We start from the raw sequence: 22,905 nt of genomic DNA, 5'->3' as shown, positions 1-22,905 counted from the left end.
TGGCACAAACAATCCTTATTTGAATCTTTTTTTTATGTTCTACATACCACAATAATACAAGCATAACGTGTAATTTTGTACTCTGCTTGTTTACAGACTGTAAACACTGATACAGGTTACTTTCTGGTCCACAATTTTTTTTTTTAACTGGACTGAATAGTAAATAGATTTTTTCTTGTTTTCACATCTGCTGAACTGGCAGAGAGGTTATATTTTAGCATGTGTATGGTGATAACCTGCCTGTGTTAGGAGTTACAGTCCCGACTTTGAGCAAACAAAATTATATAAATAAAAATTATAAGAGAAATTACAAAATAGACCAAAAGTATTATTCATCCAGGCTATTACATTTGACTTCATAATATGTGCATTTTACCGTACTTTAGTAGTCAATTTGTTAGTTGGCCTACCTTTGCTTAGGTAATAGAATTGAGTACTTCCTCCACCACTTTCTTTCATTATTTCCATGGTGGTATGATAATTTATCAAATAGGTCTTTAGTTTCTGGTGAGGTATATTTTTTGTTCAAAGATAACTGCTTTTAGTTGCCACTGTGCGTCGCCAAAGACTATAGTCTTGGTTCTAACCAGAGTAAATCTGAAGGTTGTCATTGACAACACCTTCTAAAATATAGGCCCATGACATCATGTGATCTTAAATTAACACGTGGAGATTAAATTTGCGTAACTCCATTTGTAAAGAGTAAACGGAGTGCCCCTGACGACATGCAATAAACGAATTTCACCAGTGTTGTTTTCGTTCGAGGCTCGGGCGTCTATGACACAGGAGTCCTCCAGATACACCCACAAGTGTGAAAGTATAAAGCATAGTTTACAAAGAAGTCACGTCCTCCCCTCCCTCTCTCCAACTCAACCCATATTTTCTTTCCGTCTACCGTCCGTCTCTGATTGGTCTTCCCCAAAGATAATTGGAGGCAATTTTTTATGTGCCCAATGTCATGGAAAGGAATGAGGCTTCGTCGGTATCTGCTTTTGCTGCTGTTGCTATGAAAAAGAAAACGGTGGGCGGCCACATCAGTACGTCCAAATACACAAGTAGCAACAGCAGTCAGAACTGTGTGGACTCTGCGTCTGCGGGGGCAGCGAGCCCGAAGCAGCCCGGTGCGGCCAGCGACGTCGTGATGGACGAAACAGACGACGGAGACGAGAAGTCCAAGTTTAAACCTCCTCGGTCACGCAGAGCAGCGGCCAGTGGCAGCGGCGGCATCAGAATGAAGAACTTTACGTCTGGACCAGGAGGGGGAGCCGCGTCCTCTGCTTCCAGGAGGAACTCCAAGGAGCCCAGCCTCACGCACGCAGAGAGCGCCACCACCGCCCCACGACCCATTGCTTTCTCCAGAGCCAGGGAGAGCCACACACCCTGTCCGGGCGATGTTGCCGAGCGCGCATTCGGCGCTAGAGTTGTACTGGAGGCCTCGCAGTCCGCAGCCGCGGCCGAGCCTATGAGCACGACATCAGGGGATGGTCTGGCTCCCATTTCCAGCATGAAATGCACCAAAAACGGAGAGTGCAGGAGGGACTCTGGCACTGGCAGCCTGCGCTCAATCATCTCCAAACAGGAGAGGTCGAGGGCCGAGGACGCCGGTAGTGCTATGCGAGGTGCCCGTCACTCCACCACTACAAGCATGGACGGCTCTATCACGCCAGGTGGTTCCTTGACCGGGGGCCATGGAGCAGACGGAGGAGTCCCCGAGAAGAAGGACTCCAAGGTGTCCTTCTCTAACGCGCCAAGCAGGAAAGCCTCGTGCCAGACGTTGCAGCATAGGACCTCCGTTACGTTCCAGAAAACGGAAGATGGCCCTCAAATTGTGCCTGCCGACGATGCCGAACCCAGGGGTAGTCAAGTCACCTTCATGCAGCGACAATTCAGCAGCATGTTACAGCCTGGAGTCAATAAATTCTCCCTGCGCATGTATGGGAGTCAAAAAGCGGTGGAGAGGGAGCAGGAGAGGGTCAAATCGGCGGGGAACTGGATCATCCACCCATACAGTGACTTCAGGTAAGAGCACGAACTTAAGGTTGTGAAAAGACCGAGGTTTAGGTCAAGTCAACTACCATTTACTTTTAGATTATTGGCCACTCAATAGAGTTTAATGTCAACATGTTATCTCCTAAAATAGTAGGCCACAGCGTTTCAAAATTGAACATACACATTTTACAGTTTTAATTCCTCAACAACCTGTTGATAAGAGGACTTTTCAAAAAGTGTCCTTCAATGCAGCCCCAGGGGGCCACGGTGGCATGTTTTGGATGCTCACCGAGTCAGGCCTGTTCCTCAGTCTGCCGTCACATCTGAGCACATCGTCTACAGACGCCACGTTCATAACACCAGTCCTTAGATTTCTCCAAAACCCACTCTTTGACCAATAGAACGTCTCTTTACCAGCACAGCCACGTCTGGATGTAGGCTAAACGTGTTCGCGGCAGTAATGGAATGTCACCTTGAGCCAAGTGTGCAAAAGCTCAAGCAGGCTCACTGGAGACATCCTCGCCCGCAGACGGCTCTCCGCGCCCTGCTCTGTCAGTGACGGATGAGCTGTTCTCGGAGCGACTCAAACGTTGTTACACCTACTTTAAGTCGCTCGATCTAACGTGTGCCATGTAATAAAATTAACCCAAAGACCTTTATAATTCGTAAATTGTTTGATTTAATTTTTTTGTTGAGGTTGCGTGGACATGACCATTTGAGTCAGTGGTTGCTTCGTTTGCGTGGTTACAGCACCATGGACAGTTCCTTTCCCATACACACAAGGGTTTGTGTTTGGCCCATTTTACATCACACATTGTCGACAGTAATCACAAGCACTTAACAGCATGGATGTCATTTTACCACTTTTGAGCGCTCGTTTCATTACATCCCACCCAGTGAAGACTCTTATACAGTAGTATACTCCTACAGGTCCTATGTTTCACACTGGCTACCTCAGGATAAAGTAACACATCCAAGGTATTAAGTAGAGTTTATTTTATTTTACAGGGACCATGTACAAGAGCATTAATCAAAGAAAACAGTGAAGAGATTCTTTGTACCAGACTGCTCTCAGAGCTCATTTCCATCAGTCCCTGAGACACATAGAATGGACAAATATGAACATGAATTCAGCACCAAATGATTAAGTACACCTCTGACAGATGTTTAAGAAACTTGTCTCTGACGTCTTTCTGGCATGTTGCATAAGTCACAAGAGCGGTAGTGACTCAACGCTGCACCTGTCCTGCAGAGTTTTCTGGGTTAAAACATGATTACTTTATAACAGTATCTGCTCCCATCCCTATATGTAATATTGTTTCATCCCAAGTTACAAACTCAATACTTGGAGACAGTGCTCAGTAATGTGAATTTATCAAAATAAAAAGTCTTGTATTTTGTTTAGTATTTGGTAGTAAAATAATATTTGGTAAATTCAAGATATTTTTATAAATTTGTAGACTGTGCTGTGATGATTTAATCAAGCAAAAAAATTAAATTAATTTAATTTAGTTTAAAGCAGCTTGCTGTTTAGTGAGCGCTTTCTTGGTTCTAAAACTCCAGTCTGATCTGACTCTATTTTTGTCTTTTTCCCTACCCTCTTTTCCTTCCTGGGATACATACTATTTCTATCAGGTTTTACTGGGATTTCACGATGCTGCTGTTTATGGTGGGCAACCTGATCGTCATCCCTGTAGGGATCACCTTCTTCAAGGAAGAGACCACCACGCCGTGGATCATCTTCAATGTGGTGTCTGATACTTTCTTTCTAATGGACCTGGTCCTCAACTTTCGCACTGGGATCATCATAGAGGACAACTCAGAAATTATTTTGGACCCTGAAACTATAAAAAATAAATATTTAAAAACTTGGTTCATTGTTGACTTTATCTCTTCTATCCCAGTGGATTATATTTTCCTCATTGTAGAAAAAGGAATTGACTCTGAGGTGTACAAGACTGCTCGAGCCTTGAGGATTGTCCGATTTACTAAGATCCTAAGTCTTCTGAGGCTGCTGCGGCTCTCCAGATTAATACGCTACATACATCAATGGGAAGAGGTAAGTGTAAAATAGAGACATTCAGTAATGTAATGGAGGGCATAACTTACTCTGACTATTTAATTTAAGCTAGTCTTTTGTTTGATAATTTAATGATAATGTTATAGATTAGTCACTGTTTACTCGTTGTGGCCAGTAGAACTAATCATTTCATAACTGCTGAGAACTATTCTCAAAGTCCTGAGCAACATTGACCAATACATGCAGGTTGAAAGTTTGGTAATGGTTGTATGGCCTTGTCCGGCTCTATGTCACAGGCAAAGTAACTGCCAGTCTGGAGTCAGGAGACAGAGACAAATGCTCACTATTGTGTACAATCTGCTGACGCTGGCTCGGGACCAACCCGAGGCCACACAGTAGCATTTACTCCAGCATCATTATTAATGTTTGCTGCTCTCTGTTGAGATCAACATCAAACAAAAGTCCACAGCCTCTACAAACTTTGCATCTAATTGCTCAGATTTTGTTCCCCAGTTTCTTCTTCATCGCCCCACTCATATCCTCTGAGTGAGGGCTCATAAGCAGCTATTACAGGATGAACACGGTTTTACAATTAAGATGACAGAGGAAGAGCAGGTTGGGTAGAGCACAAGGGTTATTCAATGTGATTATGTTTACTACTCAGGCACAAGATTATGACAAGTGAATGGAATAACCCAAATCATCTCCTCGTCATCAAGGCATCTGTAAAATGAATTAGACAAACAGTATTGACTTTTTGTCCTCAACGTTGTTAGTAAGGAGAAATAGTACAAATACCTTTGACCGACTTAATTTTGTAATTTCTTGACCAAAGGTTCCCAAACTTTCAGACCAGGATCAAAATATAGAAAATAGAAAATAGGCAAGTGGCACTGCACAACCAAACTAAAATGCAAGCGTTGTGCTTTTATGTAGGCATATCAATTAAAATTGCCACTTTTGCTGAGAGAAAGGAGTGATCCATCGGCAACTGGTGACACGTGCAGGTAGTGAAGGTTTGTGTGTTTGTGTGATCCAATCTAATCGCTGAAGACATGAATGCTGATGTCTGTCAGAAAACACTGCACAGTTTAAGTATGGGGCCTTCGGTTGGCATAAATACATAAGGCCACAGCTATAGACATAAATTCCTGATTGATTCATGCTTGTTTGTTATTTTATTGTGACTTATCACTGGAAGGATAATACACCTTACTTCAATGCTCACTCCGCATTTTGGTCAATAAAGCCTCAACATATAAACTAACTTGCAAAAGGCAGTTAATTTGACTATATTCCCAGGCAGGACACAAGAGGAGTCATCCAGTGGAGTTGTGAAATGACTCCGTGCTTTTGCCAATGTATCAGCAGCCTGGTGCATTTTGCCCTGGTTGTGGTGCAAACGGGGCTCCATTGCTCACTTGACCTTTGGATAATTGGATTTCTGAAGATACGATGTGATACACAGGCATACAGACGCAGTGTGGTGCCTGATGGGAAGTGATACATGGCATACACATTGACTTAGTGCTTGGACACAAATGCAACTATGATTCAAGGTTTTTCTGCTAGTAATAACCTCAGTATGACCCCAGTCCGGTTAAAGTAAGTGTGGTTTGCAAAAAATGCAGAAGAAATAAAAATACAAGAAACAGTACTTGGACTAACAAAACATGATTTCTTTTATCCCAACTATCTTGTAGTTTTATATTGTCTTTATTTTTAAGTTGAATTCACAAATGTTTCTGAATGGAAATCCTGACATTTTTTGGGGGCATTTTATTTAGGCATTCTTTAAATACAAGTTTATCATTACCCTAGTTCCAAGTTACAGGAAGTGATCTTGGAATAGATCTCTTTTACTTGGATATAGCCTTATAAGTTTATAGTCCACTCTTAGCAGTTAAGACGTGACACCCAATGATCTGCATGGTTAATCCCATAGTCATCATCATCTTTGACCCACAGAAACAAAGAGAAAGTCACCTCCAGAGTCTCGTTCTAAAACCTACAAATCAAGTTAAAAATATGGGGGTAATAATGAACTCAGACTTGAACTTTAACAGCTCCATCAAATCAATAACATCAGCAGCTTCTAAAAACATTGCAAAATCAAAAGTATAGAGTCTAAACCATTGGCCCTGCAACGAGCTGGCCCCTGTCCAGGATGTAAGGCCCAAAGTCACTGGGATAGGCTTCAGTCACCTGCGACACCTAACGGGAACAAGCGGTAGAAAATGAATGAATGAGTGTCAAAACCAGACTTGGGGAGAAACGTATCCTTGTCTCCAGTAGATTAGACTACTGTAACGGCCGCTCACTGGCCTCTCCAAACGAGCTGTAAAACAGCTGCAGTACATCCAGAACGCTGCTGCTCGGGTCCTGACCAAAACCAGGAAGTAACATCACATTAGTCCTGTTCTCAGGTCTCTGCACTGGCTCCCTGTGGCTCAGAGAATAGACTTTAAAGCAGCTCTGCTTGTGTACAAGTCTCTCCATGGCCTAGAACCAAAGAACATCTCGGACATGTTAGTGCCATATTCAGGACCAGACCGGGGGACTATGCAGTTTTATGCAGCTAAACCCTGGAATACCGGTAGTCTTCCTGAAGGCGTGAGACAGGTTCTACTCTGACAATGTTCAAATCTAAGCTAAGTTTTGTTTTTGTTTTTTCTGCCACGTCTTTGTGATTTTACTAACTTTTCTCCTGTTGTGTGAAGCACTCTGAATTGCTTTGTGTACGAATTGTGCTCTACAAATAAACTTCCCTTGCCCTTGCCAAGTGTATGAGCAGTGTGAGGCCAACGGGATGATTGGTGCTTGACCAGTGCCACTGTCCCGTCTGCCGTGATATTGTGATTGATGGCTAAGGTGACACAGACTACGACAGTTGTTAAGAATTATGACAATGCTCGTCTATCACTACTTGTGTGTCTTCAGCACGGTTGTAACTGTACGGTGGAGCTGGTCTAAGGCTTGCATGAGTTACTACCTCTTTATTACTGGGCAAACCGTGATTAATGTCAGGACTCTTGATCGAACAAATGTTTTACCCTGCTCCTGTAGCGTTTCAAGGGGAGATCATGGCAACTTCTCTCACCTAATCATTAATCAAATAACCCCATGCACTGTGCCTCTGAATGTTTTATGAATTGTGAGATAACATTTGTACTTAAAATTTCACTCCTTAACATTCATCCACCTATTGTAACTATATTTTTTGTCTGGCAGATCTTCCACATGACCTATGACCTGGCCAGTGCAGTGATGCGGATTTGTAACCTCATTGCTATGATGCTGCTGCTGTGTCACTGGGATGGCTGCCTACAGTTCCTGGTCCCCATGCTGCAGGACTTCCCCTCAGACTGCTGGGTCTCCCTGAACAAGATGGAGGTATGTACTGTACACAGTAGTATCTTCTCTTTCATTGGAGATGGGATTACAGTGGTCACAAAATATTGATTATTATTGATGTGTTGTGACAGTGTAAATCGAGGAGGAATATCTTTTGTGAAACTGGTGCATAATTTAGCCCAGGGAATGCTTTGATGAAAATAGAACAAAGCAAACAACACTTGAGTTAATTTCTTTCTTTCAATGCGTGTCTCCTCTGGGTTAATACTTATTAATAATCAATGATCTTACGTTTGGCTTTAAAAGAAACACTAAATATTTGGCAGCGATCATAAGTTACAACTTGTAACAATTAAGCTCTAGGACAGCATTTGTGAAAGCAATGACTCACTTCAATTGTGTGGCACTAAACTGGTGAACAGTTTTAGGATGGCAGAGAAGAGGCACTGGACATGAGATTGTAGCACACTTTTGGATGCTCCTGCTTGGTGGGGTAATGACAAAAAAGATAAAAAGGGTTGAAACTGAGGGATGAGAGGGGGCTGTGGCATGGCAGCTGGGCTCTTTGTTGCCATGTCTTTCTCAGGGAGATAAAAGCTGCTTGTTTATGGGCCTGTCTGTCAGTGTAGCCTTTTACACAGTGAGATGAGAGCTCACTCACCCAAACAGAAGGCACAGGACCAAACAGGGTTTGTAACAGATTGCACTTGGCTGAGGCCCGTCAAGATGACACACATTTGACTCACATTATATAACTTTTTAAACTGTAAAAGGTAATTATTGTTAAAGGGGACATCATATGTCATACATACATAAAATCGACATTGAAAGCTTTTAACCATATTACAACGGTGTTTCCTTATCATTAACATACTCTAAGTTGTATTCTGATTGATTTGTCTTCAAGTGAGAGTAATTCTGTATTATTACGTTGAATCTTGAGTGTTGTAAAAATATCGGTTTTCTCCTACCGCCTATTCCCAGCCCACATCTCTGTTTTTACTTACGTTTACACAAAACAGTAAGACTTGTAGTGTTAAAAATGTCATGTAGCCCCCTTTCAACTATAAAAAGATGTACATGAATATCTTTAGGGGGAAATGCCATTATGGCAGGGCCTGACAGTTTTGAAAAGGAAGTCAATGAACCTGTTAACAGCATTAAGTTGTTTTAATCAATATCGCAATTTACAATGAACAAAATATAAACTCATGACCAACATATATATTATAGTTTAATATTAAATACCTGAAAAACATAACACGTCTTCTTTAAATAAACAGAAAACACTACATACTTTAATACATACAATCACTTGTATTTTTTTTAAATAAAATGTCAGTCCAGTCCTTTGTAATTTTGTACCTCTTGATATATTAAGCAGTAAAAGAATTATGTAGAAATGCATCTACGTATGTTTCAACAACAGAAAGGAGATTGCATGATAGTTAGAGTATGAATTCATATAAGCACTCAGCAGACATTGTCCACATGGCCCGTTGCTAGGAGAGCCTCTCTCCTTGGTAGTATAATTGAGTATAATTGTGTAATGCTTGAGATATTCTATAATATCTATAAACTGGATGTTTTTTTCAATGCAAGTTATCACAAGTTATCCCAAACTGTATCGCCATATTGGCACATGAACCACTTCGCACTCCTTTTGAAAAAGTAACATATGGAACAATTTGATCTTTAACTAAACTTGCATGCTTGGTCGGAGTTTGAATGGCAATGTTTGGATGTGTCATTTGCCTGCATAATCAAAGACAGCAACTCGCTGGAGAGCTGTCAGTCTTCCACTGTAAGGCTGTCCGAGAAATGCATAAGCCTGGAGCCACCTGAGACCGCCTCCCTATTGACTCGTCCACAACTTGTAACATTAGCAATTGTGCAGAAGCCTGGCCATCCATCACAGCTCACACCCTCACAGTGGCCCCGATACAGCAGAGCCCACAGGCAGGAGCAGTAAAGGGCGTCCCAAGTACTCCCAATGACATCCGCTAAAACAGTAATTGGACTCTGTGGAAGTTGTAATACCTCTGGGAAGATAGCTTGTTTTTACACCAGGTTACTTCAGAACATTAACTTCCACAATCAATTTGGAGGCGAGTGACAATTACTAAGTCACAGAGACTGAAGGGGTGAATGACAGACAGTAGAGTTTTCTCTGTCTAATTACTATTGTGTGTGCACCCACTGTACACACAATGTCACCTCCTTCTTATCCTGTTGTGACGGTCATTGTGCTGTGGGAGAAGATAAGACTGTAATCACTGCATCCAAAGTTATATTCTTTTATGCTCCTCGTCTGAACAAACAGTGTCATAGGTCTTCTGAACAGTTCCAACTGGTATTTGTTTCCCAAGCAATGACCGGGATGGTGCAGCTGTGATTACACCCGTCCCAAAGGAGGCCAGGTGTTTTTTTAGACTGAGTTAAAAGCACTGCAATAACATCCTCTTACAAGAACACTTAGAGGCTCGACTTGCTTTACTGTCAATCAGCGATCAGTCACAGAGGGTCAGGTGTATCATCTGGAAACAACCAAGCCAATCTTCAGCTCACTTTTCTTAAAACTATTGAGGGTTTTCGTAAATGGCATGGAACATTTAACATTTACAGATTATGTGTATTCAGTTGGCACATCACAGCACCATGAAGCGTGAAACTCGAAACTTTGCTCGGCTAGCTAATGAAGGCTGTGATAACCGACAAACAGTGGCTAGTTCCCAAACTAAATAAGTCTCCTGGGGGAGCTGTTGGTATGTATAAGGCTGGATTTAGTGTTTTCCTGTGCTATTTCAGAATCAAAGTGCTCATCATTCATCTATTATTCAACCGGTTTCACTCCAGTGTTCTCTCTGTGTTTTCACGTTTAGCCTTAGCCCACTTGGTTGACACGGACTGCTTCTGATGTCTTCATGTACCTGAACACATTTCATGTTCTTAACTGGTTATCAAAGTATTTTTAATGTACACTGTTGTACTTTTTCTTTTTTTTTAGTCTTCGAATTGTTTTTAGACATTAACATTCACTCTGTTCTGCATACGTAATCTTAGGTTTACAGCATAGGCATTATCTTGCCTGACCCGCCAGCCCCACCCACATTCTGTTCGAATGCATAAGGGTCTGGATTTGGACCATTGGGGGGGGCGCAAAAAAACTCTCCAGCATTAACCGGTCCAACCACCGCCGCTAATTTGTGTCACGTGTCTCTCAAATGTAGAAGACTTTGTGTCACGTGTCTCTCAAATGCAGAAGACTTTGTGTCACGTGTCTCTCAAATGCAGAAGACTTTGTGTCACGTGTCTCTCAAATGTAGAAGACTTTGTGTCACGTGTCTCTCAAATGTAGAAGACTTTGTGTCAAGTGTCTCTCAAATGCAGAAGACTTTGTGTCACGTGTCTCTCACATGCAGAAGACTTTGTGTCACGTGTCTCTCAAATGCAGAAGACTTTGTGTCACGTGTCTCTCAAATGTAGAAGACTTTGTGTCACGTGTCTCTCAAATGCAGAAGACTTTGTGTCACGTGTCTCTCAAATGTAGAAGACTTTGTGTCACGTGTCTCTCAAATGCAGAAGACTTTGTGTCACGTGTCTCTCAAATGTAGAAGACTTTGTGTCACGTGTCTCTCAAATGCAGAAGACTTTGTGTCACGTGTCTCTCAAATGTAGAAGACTTTGTGTCACGTGTCTCTCAAATGCAGAAGACTTTGTGTCACGTGTCTCTCAAATGTAGAAGACTTTGTGTCACGTGTCTCTCAAATGCAGAAGACTTTGTGTCACGTGTCTCTCAAATGCGGAAGACATCTCTCAAATATTTTCGGAACATTCAGAACAAAATATATAACTTAATTTACCTGAGATTTACAGAGTTTAGTGCGTCGCTTGTTGACTCAGCAGAAGTTGGCAGCGTTTCTCAGTCTGTGTTATTTTTATTCTTTCTTTGTAATCCACCATGTTTGTTTAGACAAGAACGGACAATGCGTTTATCTGATTGGTTAATCTGCCTGTCAATCACTCCTATCCTTTGGAAATTGTAGCGACTGGGTTGGATCCAGACCCTCAGGTTTTGTAAAGTAGTCTGTCAAAACATGTTGGGAATGGCTGGTCAGGCAAGGCATTATCATTTTTCTCAGAGGAAATAATTTTCAAATCACTTCTACTTTTCCTGATTAGGCCTCAAAGGTCTCTTCTGGTGTTGGTTCCTCTTCCTTCTCTTATTTTGTAAAGCAGTTATGTCCCTGGAGTTCTCATTTGTATAAGTGCTTTTCACAACCCTGCTGTTTCCAAACCCATCTCTCCCTTGTCCTTCAGCATGTCTTTAACTCTTTATGTCTTGCTCCGCAGAACGATACCTGGGCAGAGCTCTACTCCTTTGCTGTGTTTAAGGCCATGAGTCACATGCTGTGCATTGGTTATGGTCGGCAGGCCCCTGAGAGTCTCTCAGACATCTGGCTCACAATGCTCAGTATGATCGTTGGAGCCACGTGCTATGCTGTTTTTATTGGGCACGCAACAGCACTGATCCAGTCCTTGGACTCCTCCAGACGCCAGTATCAGGAAAAGGTAAGCTAGATGAATAATTATTGTAACTGTCTGTAACATGAGACTAGACCCACTGATGGCATTTCTGATACATAAATACTTGTGTTCAATGTGTTCATTTCCCACTTTTTCTAAAAAGGTCTTTACAGAACGTCATAAGAGGTGTACTGAACTCTGGAAGTTTGAATTGAAAATTAGAATATTTAGTCAGTAAAAGTTGTAAGCTAGTATATCACACTTTTCTCAGTATTCTGATTTGCATGGTGTTTCTAAATTACACCCGATGACATTATTTCTGAACTTTCCTTTGGGGACAGTTCTTGAGTTGGATTTATAGGATTTAATCTTTACAAATGTCAGTCCACCCATTAGATAGAAATGTGAGACAGAGAAGTGATGAGGAGCAGCAGCAGTGGTCTGTAGTGTGGAGTGCCTGTATCCAAGCAGAGTCTCACCGGCTGGAGAGTGTGGAGAGCTGTTGGCTCTCATTGGCCAATCAGAGCGCCCCTTTGTGTTGGGCCAGGTACAGCCACGTCGCCAGGGGCCTGGGTGTACGAGGAGGGGCTGATGTGGGAAACAGAGAGAGAGACGTGCTATATGCCGTGATGTCCCCTTGGGCAGCAGCAGAATTGATGAGGCAGCAGACCTGTATTTCCTGCCAATGTCATCCTGAAGGTGACGTAAGCACCAATGGCTGCCTCCGGAGCTCTTCGACTCAGTATCAGCATCAGCTCACTGCTTTTTACCAATCTTTCTGACCAATCAACTGTCACCACATTTGTACATAGCCTTTCAACTAATATGTGACTTTGTTCTCCATGTCTGATCCCTTCTTCATTCTCTGCCTGTATTTGTATTGGTGATGTCCTTGAGAAGTGCATGGTTTTCTGCTATGCTAAATGTATTTAATTTAGAATACTGATTACTTGCATTTAAATGTATTTTGTAACATGTTCCGTTACATTGTCAAATCAGAATACTGTATTCTGAATATTTACAATTCTTTCACATTGAGGTACATTATATTATAAGGTAAAAAAATGTTTAAACTTAATGCTAGCACCACCTGCATTGCATTTATTTATAATTGATAAGAGAAGGAAAATCACAGACACACTCAAGAGTTTAGTTTAGTTTAGTTTATTAAGATCCCCATTAGCTCCTGCAAACCAGTTGCTATTCTTCCTGGGGTCTCCTCAAATTCATTATATACATTTCTTTATATACCCCACTCACACACACACACTCACACCTCTAAACAAACGCACACATACCTCACACACACATACACACACACGAAAGCCCAAGGTATTATATATATCTACCTACATACATACAGCATATACATATATACATATGTATAAATACACTCACAGATACATATACATACATATACATCAAGAGTGGTGTTTTCTTTTTCTCACAGTAGCTTTATTGTGTGCTAATCTTTGGGAACCATTGTGGCATCATGAGTTTGATTCCCAGCCTCAAACAGCTGTCCATTTTACTTAGCCAAAAAAAATAAAAAAAATAAAGTACCTGTATTCTGATCACCAAATGAAAGTGTAAATGTACCATAATAGAGCTACTCAAAACCAAAGCAAAAGTAGAACCTATCTTCCATTTTAAGTCTGATCCATTATGAAGTTGCAGTTTCTGTATCTAAACTTTATGCGATTAAATTATAGATTAGCCTCTCTTTTTGGAGAAATTAATGTTAGACAAGCAAAGGCGGTCTTTACTGTACAAATCCAGAGCAATTCTCAAATACTGTATACAAATTCTTAAATATTTTTCCGTCAAAGGCACTTACAAATAAAACATATTTTGTCCAGCAAGTTTAAAAAGCACATTGCACATTAGACTACACAAAACGTACAAACTAGTTAAGTGAACTATTCCACTGGTATCCATCAAATTGTGTACTGATGGCACAGGTGCACTTTTCATGGATATGGTAAACTTTGAAAATGCTTCATGTTCTAATGTCAGAATCAGAAAAGGTCTATTGCCATTGTCAAAGAACAAAATTCACAAACATAGGAACTTGCTTTGGTGATTCGGTGCAACATAAAACAATGAACAATGATAAAACCACAAGGCCCCCACCCTGGCGGTGTTTAAATCTAGGCCAAAGACTATTTTATTTTGCTGTGCATTTATGCTGTGTTTATCTGTTTTTTACTATTTTAATGTGAATTGCATTTTTGTATGAATCATGCTCTACAAATAAAATTTGATTTGATTAATTGATAGAAAGCACATACAGTGCATCCGAAAACTATAGTGCTTTTATATATATATATATATATATATATATATATATATATATATATATATATATATATATTTATTTTTTTATCATTTTTTTTTATTGCATTTGCAAATAATTCGAACAACCGTCTTTCATGTTGTCATTATGGGTTATTGTTTATAGACTTTTGGGGCAAATAATGAATTTAATCAACTTTGGAATAAGGCTGTAACATAACAAAATGTACATTACGAATTCGCTGTAGATAATTCAGGTCTACTCTTACTCTTTCTTTTTCACAAAGACTTACTGCAGAAAATATATTCTTCTCAAACTTTTGCTGTCGGCTTAGTTTACCAACACATTCATTATTCTGTCTGAAGAACTGCCTCTAACTGGGTTTCTCAGTTGTCGCTTTGAATGAGTTTCTATTCACATGACTCCATAAGAAGTTAATAGAACTGTATGTTAACGTCTACCAACTAATTATCCTGGCCAAACCATGTTCATATTGAGAGGAAGTTGAATCAGTAAGCCAGTGTTCAACTCTCCTCAACTTAGAACAATTTAATATGTATCAATTCTGCTTTCAAAAGCCTACAGCAGTGCATGTTTTTAATGTCTCCAGAAAGTTAAATAATACATAATCTCTGTTGTTTTGTAGTATAAACAAGTGGAGCAATACATGTCCTTCCACAAGCTACCGTCTGACTTCCGACAGAAGATCCATGACTACTATGAACACAGATACCAAGGAAAGATGTTTGACGAGGAAAGCATCCTGGATGAACTCAGCGAGCCACTCAGAGAAGTAAAACACAATACATCAGTCACTGCTTGTAGGAATAAATAAGTCAATCTAAATAACTTCAATAATGATCGTTTGCTGTATTTCAGGAAATTGTCAACTTTAATTGTCGCAAATTAGTGGCATCTATGCCACTGTTTGCAAATGCAGAGCCACACTTTGTGACAGCCATGCTGACCAAGTTGCGGTTTGAGGTGTTCCAACCACATGACTACATCATTAGGGAAGGAACTATTGGGAAGAAAATGTATTTCATCCAACATGGAGTCTGCAGTGTCATTACCAAAGGAACTTTGGCAATGAAACTCTCAGATGGCTCTTATTTTGGAGGTGCAACTTCTTTTTTTTTTGTGAAACCCTTATTCTTGAGTAGCAACATTGTTTTAAAAGTTATGCCTTGTTTTGTAGAGATTTGTTTATTAACCCGGGGAAGGCGAACTGCGAGTGTCCGAGCAGAGACCTACTGTCGCCTTTACTCACTGTCTGTGGATAACTTCAATGAGGTGCTAGAAGAATATCCCATGATGAGGCGAGCCTTTGAGACTGTTGCCATAGACCGGCTGGACCGCATAGGTGGGAAAAAATACATTATATGTTGCACAAGTTGATGTAATCATTCGTCCAAGAGACATTGTCGAAAAAGATTCAGCTGTAGTCTCTGAACGAAAAACAAGACATTTCAACTCTCATCCAAAAGTCATTCTCAATCCGTGGATCTAGTCTGAGAACTTAGTCTCAGAACTTAGAACTCTAGTCTTATTTTTGTTTATACTGTGAGTTTCTCCTGAAACAAATATTCTTTGTTTATCCACAGCCCTGTATTGGGCCAACGAAATCCTATTGTTGCCTGGCTGCAACTCCATCATCACTGATGGGTACCTGATTAGCATATGAAAGGCCTGGGCTGATGGCTTCAAAATGCTGCTGCACACTGCTGAAAGATTGAACCTTAAACCACCATTTCTGTTCAAAGAGGGATTCTCTTTTTTAATGTAAAAGGCCTTCTTAACTCCTCTCTCAACCATCTCTTCTCCTTGCTTAGAATCTTCACCTCACTGTCTTCATAGGAGCTTTAAACTGAAGATGCACGGCCCCTTGTAATCCTGAATTTGTGTGCCTTCTGTGTTGATACAGCCCTTTGTGCAGTGGCTGTTTAGTCTCACTTCTTTAACGCTCTTTACAACTTTCCTCACTGCATTGGATTGAATACACTACATTGCGGTTTTTGAGTAAGCATCTTGTCTTAAGGATGAACCAGTTTTTTGTCTTAAAGTGTTGCCTGGTTTAAAATAAACCAGAATTTCGTACTTTCTAAAAATCCTTGATAGTTTTTAAGAGTTCTGGCAATCTTCTGGCAGTGTACAGCAGCATTTTGAAGCCATGGGGCGACATCAGCCCTGGCCATTCTGATGCTAATCAGGTACCCATCAGTGATGTGGGAGTTGCAGTTAGGCAACATTAGGATTTTGATTGCCCATTACAGGGCTGTTCCATCCATGGATTGAGAAAACGTCTTGTTTTTCTAAAAGAGTGTCCAGATGACTACAACTGAACCTTTTTCTACATATGTTGCACAGTAAATCCTACAGGAAATGTGAGCTTCCAAGCAGAATATCTAAATGGCAACTCGATGTACAGAGAACTGAATATTTTAGGTTGTTGTATGCTGGATGTAACTAGTGGCTATTCAATTCTTTTTTGTATTTTTGTAATTATTGAGTGTTTTGTTTATTCAACAGGAAAAAAGAACTCAATCCTGATAAACAAGGTTCAACATGATCTCAACTCTGGAGTCTTCAATAACCAGGAAAATGAGATGATTCAGGAGATTGTGAAGTACGACCGAGAGATGGTGAAACAGGTGGATTTACAGCGGCCGCGGGCCATGTCCATGACGCCGTCTATGGGTGGGATGTTTGCTCCACCGGGCCAGTCACAGGGGGGCGCATCTGCTATTGCCACCCTACAGCAGGCTGTGGCTATGAGTTTCTGCCCCCAAATGGCAAATCCTTTGGCGGGCCTTGGGAACCTGCAGTCCCCTCGCATGGTGCGGCGCTTCCAAGTGATGCAAAGCCTGGCCAGTCCAGTGTCCATGTCACCTCTCCAGGCTCAGCCCCCTCAAACTTTTGGAGGGGCGTTTGGCTCTGCCATCTCTAGCCCTCCTGTCCAGAGCCCTCTAGCAGCCACTAGTCGGACTTTCCCCTACTTGGCCAGTGCAGGACCCTCTGGATCTCTGTTGTCCTTAGTACAGCACCATATCCCCGGCCCCATACAGACACAGCAGCGGCAAGCCTCTCACAAAAGTACCCACTCTCTCCACACAGGCAGTCTGAGCCAGGAGAGTAGACCTCTGTCTGCATCTCAGCTATCACTCCCCCAGGAAGGAACACCACAGGCTGCCTCTGCAGCACCCAGCCCACCTCCCTCCACACGCACCTCCAACACCTCCATCGGCCCCCCACAGCCCCTCTACCCTAGCGTGCCTGGGCCTTCAGGTGTGCCTGGGCCCTCAGGGGTGGGAAGATCAGGGGGGGGGCAGCAAAGGGTGGCCTTTGCCTGTACGCCTCCCCCTGGTGGACCTGCTGTGACGGGGGCAGTAGCACCTCCAGACTCTGGAGTCCCCAAAAAAGATTCAGTTGTCAGCCTTCCAGAGTTAGACTCTGCTAGATCCCGGCTGTCTTCCAATTTGTGACCCTGGTGAATTTCAGGAAAGAGGCCTTTTTGTGGAAATCTTGTTAGTTCTTGGTCAATCCAGCTGCTGTGTCAGTAAGTGACCAAAGAAACCTTGGTCATGCGACACTAAGAGGATTCTCTGTGTTGGTGCCCTTACAAGCAAAATGAAAGTCCAACATTTTTGCTACGGAGGAATCCATACAACTGAACTAGTAACTGAAGGTTGAACTGGTTCAGTCAGCTGGGCCAGCACCCTAAGTATCACTCTTACACTGCTTCCAAACACCTACTGTATATTGCTGTCTTGTAAAGAAGAAACATACTGTGTAGAATTCATGCAATGCAATCTAGCAGGAGCTGGAAAATCAGGGACGTGAGGTCAAATGACAATGAATTTTTAAGTGTTTTTAGTGTTTTGTTTTTCCATCCAAAGGCTGACATAGCAAAAGAACCATATTGCTTTTCATATTGTTTCAAAGGGTGTGCACATTGTAGACCGCTGGCCGATCTTACAATGAAGTGTAAATAATTGCTGTTGAGAGAATGAACGATATTGTATTCATTGTATCTATCCAAACCAAAGGTGTGTTTGAACAAAGTCTGGTTGTATCTGTATCAACTGAAAAGAAACCTAGAAGAAAATGCCATTTTTTTAACTGCCTTTATTCAAAGTTAGAAGCCATATATTTGGTTTGTGTGTACGTGTACATGTGGGTGAGTGTCTGTGTGGGAGTTTCTCTTATAGTTTTCAGAAAACGGATGCTCTACACTGCTATGTTGAGCAGAACTTGTCTGACACAGTGATCATGAACCATCAAGCTCAGCGCACTGATTGTACTGATCCCTGAAGACGAGGGTGAACTATCGGTAGGAAGTAAGTAATCAGAGCTCAAAGGAACACATTTATAGCCCATACTGTACACACATGCTTGTTTTTGTCTAGGTTTATTGATTAACACATGCAATATAAGTCTGCAATACTCTACCCTGCCTATATATATAAACATATATGATATAAATATGTATACATAAGCTGTACAGGAAAGTTAACTTTTACGTTTACTTTTTATCACAAAATTCTCAAGACTCCTGCAGCTAATGTAGTAATGGGGTTTTACCATTTAGTGACCATGTTTGCTAACCAAAAACATCAAAAGCAATTTATAATAATTCAAATGTTAAGAGTAATTTTACAAACAACGTGACACTGGGATGGGAGGAAATTGGGATACATTGCACATAAAGGCATTTCCTTGATAAAGTATGAAGAAATCTGCAACTTCCTAGTAACATCTATAATTATGAATGTGTCAACAAAGAAGAACCGTGGTATTTGGGGGTTGTGTTGAAGATGGGGTTAAAGCTTCAATCTTCTCTTATTGAATGTATGCTATAAGAGAAGCTGGAAAGCAAATCAGAACTAAACTGCCATGTACATAAAGAAGTTTCACTGTATTTTATGATGCAAAGGGTTGTGTGTGTATTTGGCTGAGTGTCTAATTTTTTTCTGGCTTTCAGGCACAAACACCTACCCTATGGGAATACATATTTTAGTGATTTGTAAAAGTAGAATTAAACATGAGTGAGTTGTATAGACGCTAAACTCCTTAGACCAAAGCGAGCACTGAAGACATCCAGTAAAGCACTTTGTGTTGCACTACAACCTTCAAAGGTCTCTCTTGCAAAAGAGATTGGGAGATTCTGAATCTCAATGGGCCTCCTTTTTAAATAAAGGTATAAAATAAAATTAATATCAATGTTCCTTAAATGGAAGCAGGACGTCTTATCCACGCATGATCCGGTTAAACCAAAAAGGCAAACAATAAAATTGGAACTGAAAATAGGCAGCTCATTAATATATGTATCAAAGACTACACCCAACTTTTGGGTTTGATCCATAGCTAAACTGTAAAATCAATGCGATGGACATTTCACTCAGGTTTGCTACCTTTTCAGAGAGTTTTATTGATTGCTGCAGCACAGTGTTATATCATATTAAGTGAAGCTGTCTATCCTTTTTTAATCAATTTATGAAACATGCTGCATTATTCTCCTTGAATTTGATTGTCCTCATAAAGAAGGGTGGCTCTACAATGGTGGTATAGTGGTTAATAATGAGATGGTGTTGTCACTTTTCCTGAGAGCTGTTTAACTCCTCAACATAGTGAAGGTGATTGTTTTATCTAAGGGCTTAAGTGTATGGCTTGTTAACCCCAGCTCTTGAAACATATTCATTTTCATAGATGACATGCACTAAAGTTGTTCTTTGTCGTATGTGGGTCACAGAGCTGTGACCTGAGTCATCAGCAACACAAGAACTCTATATTACTTTTTTCCTATGGGAAAGGTACATGCCAAATGCCAATATGATTGTGATTGACCCGATATATGAATAAATAGCTGTTGTATGTTTGGTTACTGTTTCTGCGCATCAGTTAGTCCTTGTTCCTTTGTTCTAAAACCAGAGTTTGCCCTATTAAGCTGCTAACAGGACTGCTGATATGATTTTAATGTGTCAACAGTCAGTGAGAGCAAGATAGAGAGCTAATGTTTCAGGCAATATCAGGCACATCTCTGTTCACTGTCTTTATTGTGAGAGTTACGCCCACTCAAATGATCTTAAATGTATTGTGGGCACTTTGAGTTCTGCTGCTCAGCCATAGGCCGATACAGGCAGGCCAAGCCCTCAGCCTCTGTCTGTTTTGTGTCCATGTCACAGTATGTTGGCGCACTGTCATTGACATGTTTTGCATGATACAAGGCTGCCTCTGCTTGATGGCTGAGCTTTAAGTGTGATTGTTTAAATTGATCTTTTCTGGACCTTGTTCTAAAGTGGTGTATGAAATCCTGGGTGCATGTTTGACACTGACTGACATGAGTATGTATGTGTCAAACCTCTCATCTTCACAGTACCTGATATAAAGGTACAGATTGCCTTGGTGTAATATGTTAGCAAATCAGGGTATATTTTTCTGTTTATGTGTTTTTGTTTTGACTGTTTGTTTCTGTTATACAATGTGCCCATAGCACATAGACTGTATATACCTTGTGCCTAGTATATAGTTTCCACATAGTCTATTTTTGTGGTATGTATGTGCCTGTAAAATTGCAGATAAGTGTTTTTATTTATTAACTTGCAATATATATGTAAAGACATTAGATATTGACTAGTGAATTAAATTGACAATGTCAGTAAATATATTTTTCCCTGCTTCGGGAAACACAAAATTGCACATTTTTGTTGGTTTGAGCCTTCCAACACCATTTGCGCTGTACTCTGTAAGTCCATGTCCTGTATATAATATGGTATACACAGACATGTGCGGCACATTGTTGTGTTTTTACCACAAACTGCTGTATAGAAACATTTTCTACCAGGAGATGAGCTCTGAAGGCTTCTGGTGGTTTCAGCAGTTTAGACTTTGCTTATATTAACCTGCTTGCTGCAACAAGTCAAACAAAATAATAAAGTGATCATGTGAGTGATGCACATCTAGACGCAACATTATGGTGTGAACATGACTTGATTTGAACATGATTTTTTATGATGCCAAATGTTGCACACTGTCCTGGTGTTTGCCATCGAGAAAATATTTGGGGCAAACTACACCTCACTGGAGCTTGACTCCTGGTTGAGTTATCCTGACTAACTAACAGCAGAGTGCATGCTTGTATTTTCTTATTTAAGCAAAGTTCTGTGTACATTTCTTAGTGGGACCTTCAAATCTAGACATTGTTGTGTACAATAATTTTATTTGGTCAATTATATCTTTGTGTCGTAGCTACTGTAGCCTGCTTAGCTTACCTAAGCCTTCTCTGCTTCAGGACTCTGTCTCTCGTGTGCTTGAGTTTGTGTGTGTGTGTTCCTGTGCCTTTCCTTCTATAACATTGGTCCCACTGGAGAATATAATGCCATTAGGGGGTTGAATCCCACATGAAGCTGAGAGACATTGGCACAAACTGCAAAGTGTTACACTCTCATCACTCCATCACAGCTAAATAAAACACTAAAATGCTCCAATAAAAGACTAGCACATCTCCATACTTAGTAGCATTCCGCAGCCTGCACCAGCAGTGTCTGATGTGGGCCAGACTATACCAGCACCATGTGGACTACAGCACAGAAATAAGACACGTGTACTAAAGTCTGCCACCATCTCAGGCTTGACTTTTGCTTTGAAAGTCTTTCCGACCTCTGCCTAGGCTAAGTTGACTTCTATCATTTAGACTTAAATCAGCTCTCAGCCCGAGCGCTGCACTTCCAATCAGATTTGAACGGCTCAAGTGACCAGCTGGGTATTGATAACAGGAAATTAAGTTGATAGTTAAGCTATTTGGCCCATTCTGACCAACGCTGTGTTGGCTGCGAGGGCACAGAGCTGATTTGAACCTCTTCCAAATGGCTGTCCACCCCTCTGCTAGCTGAGAACATGGAGCCACACCCTGGTCTCTTTTAATAAGCTGGTCTGTCAGTCAATGGCAGTGTTGTTTAAGCATCAAAAGATGATACATTGTTGTGCAATAAAAAGATGAGCGCATTGGCATAATTACTTTGTGTTGACTTGAATTTATTTGGCTCAGATTACAAAAAACACAAGCATATGGTACAAGAGCAACCTCACACAACTGAATGCACATTGCATTATCATGAGTATAATATTATTCAATTCTGTGCTTTTTAATTTTTTTTTTACCACAACGGCCAATGGCCGAAAGAATAGGTGAGGATTTTAGCTTATGTGCCGCTTTAGCATTACTCATGCATAGATTTTTTCTATAAATAATAATTGTATTTATGCCATAATTGACTATACTGCTAACACATTACTAGGTTTAAACATTTAAATGAGACCAAGTTGTCCACTCTAAACCTTGTCCTCCTGCCAGCTTCATTTTTTTTTACATGAGATCACGTATTGCAGACACAGGCTGATGCATTTCGTATGACATGTCTGGGTGCTCTGATTGAGATAGACTCATATAGTAGATATACTTGTTCATTCCTGAGATAACAAACACAAGGAATACTCCACCAGCTATTGTCTGAAACTAAATGAAGGGTGCAGGGGTGTGTTTGTGCATGAACGGCTGGGTGGGTGCGTGCGTCACAACAGAGGGCAGCCCAAGGACACTCCTCTGTCCTCCCTGTCTGTTTCCTTCACACACGTTCCCTCTATTTTCTTAGTTCACCACACATTATATTGACTCCAGTTCATTTTCTACAAACTAACCCCAGCCTTTATACCTATAATCAAA

At 41.0% G+C, this 22,905-nt stretch overlaps 1 protein-coding gene across 2 annotated transcripts; it reads left to right on the top strand.

Annotated features, from left to right (window-relative positions):
- Positions 1-904: 904 nt before the first annotated feature.
- On the top strand, positions 905-22,199 carry LOC140356429 (potassium/sodium hyperpolarization-activated cyclic nucleotide-gated channel 2-like). Of its 2 annotated transcripts, XM_072441346.1 has the most exons (8): positions 905-2,019; positions 3,625-4,048; positions 7,241-7,402; positions 11,717-11,935; positions 14,833-14,979; positions 15,066-15,306; positions 15,385-15,549; positions 16,716-22,199. In XM_072441346.1, exons 1-8 carry the CDS (start codon positions 959-961, stop codon positions 17,666-17,668), a joined length of 3,372 nt encoding a protein of 1,123 aa, XP_072297447.1. In that variant the 5' UTR covers positions 905-958; the 3' UTR covers positions 17,669-22,199. The 2 variants fall into 2 exon arrangements, with proteins under 2 accessions (XP_072297447.1, XP_072297446.1); XM_072441345.1 differs by having other exon boundaries at positions 15,066-15,549.
- Positions 22,200-22,905: the final 706 nt, after the last annotated feature.

Source organism: Eucyclogobius newberryi, unplaced genomic scaffold (assembly GCF_026437365.1).
Source record: "Eucyclogobius newberryi isolate DKJ021-1_F unplaced genomic scaffold, fEucNew1.0.hap1 SCAF_12, whole genome shotgun sequence".
Lineage (NCBI taxonomy): Eukaryota > Metazoa > Chordata > Actinopteri > Gobiiformes > Gobiidae > Eucyclogobius > Eucyclogobius newberryi.
The sequence above is the reverse complement of the archived record's forward strand: the minus strand, read 5'-3'. Positions and strand labels throughout refer to the sequence as shown.

What these genes read in the sequence shown, in the direction of transcription:
- LOC140356429 (XM_072441345.1), top strand. Translation starts at nt 959, where the DNA reads ATGGAAAGGAATGAGGCTTCGTCGGTATCTGCTTTTGCTGCTGTTGCT. An exon ending in CACCCATACAGTGACTTCAG is followed by an intron (nt 2,020 to 3,624) that starts GTAAGAGCACGA and finishes TATTTCTATCAG; the next exon opens with GTTTTACTGGGATTTCACGA. An exon ending in GACGCCAGTATCAGGAAAAG is followed by an intron (nt 11,936 to 14,832) that starts GTAAGCTAGATG and finishes GTTGTTTTGTAG; the next exon opens with TATAAACAAGTGGAGCAATA.